We start from the raw sequence: 3704 nt of genomic DNA, 5'->3' as shown, positions 1-3704 counted from the left end.
TGGGTCAAAGTAAGCCTTGGTGAAGATAATTCTGGTATTTGTCTCCCTCTAGTGTTGAAAGTTCTGCACTAATGAAATGTGGCACCAAAAAAGACAGTGCCAAACCCTCATGGCTTTACAAGATACCAAAAATGACATTTGCAGTGGTTCATCCAATGTTTCAGGTTATTACACAAGTTACAGATTATCTTACAGCTCAGATTCAAACCAAAAATATTATTTTCTCTCCCTCTGTGAGGCCTAGAATAATGAAATCTGATAAACCAAAAGCACACGTTTGCTTCCTTTTTATTTGTGTATTATTTCTTTTTCTTTATTTTCCTCCATGTACCACCACAGGAAGCTTGTGTAACACTGGTGGTACACGTACCACACTTTGAGAATCGTGGGTCGAATATTTCCGAATTCCAATCGACTTTGAATGCAGCACGCTTGAATGCCCCGCCCCTCTTCCGTCGCGTCAGATCCAGCATGGCGGCGCCCGATACCGTGGTCGGAGTGGAGAGAGACGGCAGTGATTCTGGGCTTAATCTGTCAGATTTATCCATCACAGGCGAGAAGAGACCACAGTTCGGGACGCGTTTCCTCACCGACCCGCGGCAGGTTTTCCAGCACAACGCGTGGTCAGTAAAAACAATGTATATCAAATCTGCCATTTCAGCGGTTCTGACTGTCAGCTGAACACTGCTACGTGTAGTTTGTTGTTATAGTTCCTTCTTTTGTTAACATTATTGTTACGCACAGGCTTCTCCAGTGGCGTACACAAGCATTTGGAAGAGCAGGGGCGAACATTTAAAGGGCACCTAGCCGTTAAGCCGTGTTTTGGTACTATTCTTTGTGGAAAATTAATATCATGTGCTCTAAAACAGCACCCCCCTTTTCTTTTAACCGGAAAGGCACCCATGGGAAACAACGTTGCTTGTAAACCTCTATTTGTGTTGTTATCCACCCACACTGGATCATGGTGTTGTGTTGTCAACAGGGACAATGTTGAGTGGACGGAGGAACAAGAAGCAGCTGCTAAGAAGAAAGTCTCAGAAAACAGTCAGCCTCTGCCTCCAGAGAAACAAGGTGACCTGAGGCTCATACACATTAGCTACTCATTACCTTCAGTTTCACAAACTGACACTCACTTCTAGTGATTCAGGAGTATTCATAAATAATTCTATTTTATTATTTTGTTTATGTCCAGTATTTATCAATCACTTGTTTTGTAAACATTACGGTAACTAAATGTGTTTTTAGATTATCAGTCCATCACCGTGCCTTTCCTTTTCATGCAGAGGAATTCGACAACCGAGCCAACGAGTATTGGAACGATTTTTACACGATCCATGAGAATCGTTTCTTCAAAGATCGCCACTGGCTCTTCACGGAGTTCCCAGAGTTAGCGCCGCAGGGAAGCCTCAGCTATGAATCTCATCCTGAAGCCTCCACCACACATGGTGGTCAGCAGAACGATTTGGGTCAAGCAAAGAGCGAAGGAGTTGCAGATGAGGAGTTGCCTGGCTCCTCTGCCACGTATCGCATTCTGGAGGTGAGAGAGATGACAGACATTTACAAAGTTAGATCTTCAAAACTTTTTGTTTACAGTTGCATATTTAAATATACGTTTTAAAAGAACTTTAGATTGACTCCTCTTGCAATGACTGACACAGATTTGGGGGAAAGAAATGCTAAATGCTATATGAATTGTTGTACAGGTTGGCTGCGGTGTGGGGAACACAGTTTTTCCAATACTGAAGACCAACAAGTAAGTGCATACGAGACACTGAGGATGTCAGGTTTCAGGGGATGTTTTGAACAGTACAGTACAATATGTAACTGAAAGATTTACTGTACAGTAAGTAACAGTAGCTGTGTTTTCTGCAGTGATCCGGGACTCTTTGTCTACTGCTGTGACTTCTCCAGCACTGCTGTGGAGTTAGTAAAGGTGAGATGATGAGGTTAATGAAAGCATAGTGTGTTGAAAGGTACTTTTCTCTTGTGGGTTTGTGGGGGCGAACTTATGAATTAAAGCCGCCTCCTTGTGACCAGACTAATCCAGAGTATGACCCTGGGCGCTGCTTTGCCTTTGTTCACGACCTGAGTGATGTGGAAGCCAATTACCCAGTCCCCGATGGAACCCTTGATGTTATAGTGCTGATCTTTGTGCTGTCAGCATTGCATCCCGACAAGTATGAACTTTTCCTTTGCCAACCTTACTTTCTTGGTTTTTATTTCAGTGTTTTATTGTAACTTTTTCATTGTAGATTTTTTCCCTAATTATTCAGTTCTTATACAAGTACATGTTCTTAACTCTCCCTACAGTACCTACTTAATAGTATGCCATCACTGTTCAGCGCCAAAGCATATACTGAATATATATATATATATATATGAAAAAAACGTATTTGGCAGTAAATCTAGAGTCTCGATAACTTTTCACCTTTGTCTCAGGATGCAGGCGTCCATCAGTAGATTGGCACGGCTCCTTAAGCCCGGGGGAGTGATGCTGCTCAGGGACTACGGACGCTTTGATATGGCACAACTCCGCTTTAAGAAAGGTTTGTCAGAATAAAATATACCAAGAGTCGATTCCCAGCAGGTGCTGAGAAACTTCATATTCAGAGGTCTTACATTACACTTACATTACTAACCACAGGGTCAGGGTATTTTAAATACTTAAATACTAATTATTCTGTCCCTAAATATGTCCAAATATAAGAATACTTCTAGACACAGTAGGAATTAAAATGTCTGCATTAATGTCACAGTTTCTTGTAGAATAATCATTATGTTGTGATTCTTTACATATAGGACGGTGTCTGTCAGAAAATTTTTACGTCCGAGGTGATGGAACAAGAGTGTATTTCTTTACCCAAGGTAAAGTAAACCAGTGCCTCTGTTAACAATGTTTTTCATAAATGCTTTTTTTGGGGAGATTGAGCAATCTTTCTGTGCCCCTGTTTACTTTAGATGAGCTTCATGAGCTGTTCACTGAGGCCGGACTTGATAAAGTGCAGAATCTTGTGGACAGAAGGCTGCAGGTGAACAGAGGCAAACAGCTCACAATGTACAGGGTGTGGATCCAGTGCAAGTACAGCAAGGCTCCAGTACAGGCACCTGAGACGCAAGACTGAGACTGAAACAAGGAACTGAAGGTGCTGGTCTTTTTTGTGGAGACGTATGGAATTGAGAAACTGTTGTGAGTGCGATAAAAGGATAGCTTTTATTATGTTTAAGACCTGTGGTTTAATGCCAGTGTTCCTGTTGGTGCTGCACTTCCAGCTGCAAGAGCAACGATTTCTCATTTTCTACGGATGAGTACAGTATTCGGAGGAAGGGCTGGTTACCCTGAAGTAAATTCTGATATGAAATGAGTGGGTGTTTTGATATTAATTGCATCATGGTCTGAAAATACAATTTGTCTTTTTTTATATCAAAATGAATAAAAACCTTAACTTTATAGTAACTCTGTGGGTTGTTTTTGAAAACTTTGAAATAGTGGTTGGAAAGATATTTAGCTTCTGATTTATCAACTGATTTTGAATGCTACTACTTGATACTTGAGGATGAAATTGTGAGGCAACTTTTTCAAAAGTAAAATTAATTGATTAACAGTGAAGGCTTAACATTACACAAATGTTCACTAGTATAATAACACAACTACACAAAGGCACTTACAAATGAAAATCAAACAGGAATGCTAAATAATGTTTACA

At 40.8% G+C, this 3704-nt stretch overlaps 1 protein-coding gene across 1 annotated transcript; it reads left to right on the top strand.

The window, feature by feature from the left end:
* Positions 1-471: 471 nt before the first annotated feature.
* Positions 472-3390, top strand: mettl2a (methyltransferase 2A, methylcytidine; the record flags this gene model as incomplete). Its single annotated transcript, XM_083896320.1, has 9 exons — positions 472-623; positions 983-1071; positions 1284-1537; positions 1704-1753; positions 1873-1933; positions 2038-2177; positions 2440-2546; positions 2800-2865; positions 2959-3390. The coding sequence occupies 9 exons, from the start codon at positions 472-474 to the stop codon at positions 3120-3122; spliced, it is 1083 nt and encodes a 360-aa protein (XP_083752446.1). The 3' UTR covers positions 3123-3390.
* Between the last annotated feature and the right edge of the window lie 314 nt (positions 3391-3704).

This window comes from Microchirus variegatus, assembly GCF_963457635.1.
Source record: "Microchirus variegatus genome assembly, chromosome: 10".
Taxonomy (NCBI): domain Eukaryota; kingdom Metazoa; phylum Chordata; class Actinopteri; order Pleuronectiformes; family Soleidae; genus Microchirus; species Microchirus variegatus.
Note: the sequence above shows the minus strand (reverse complement) of the source record. Positions and strands in the feature narration are given on the sequence as shown.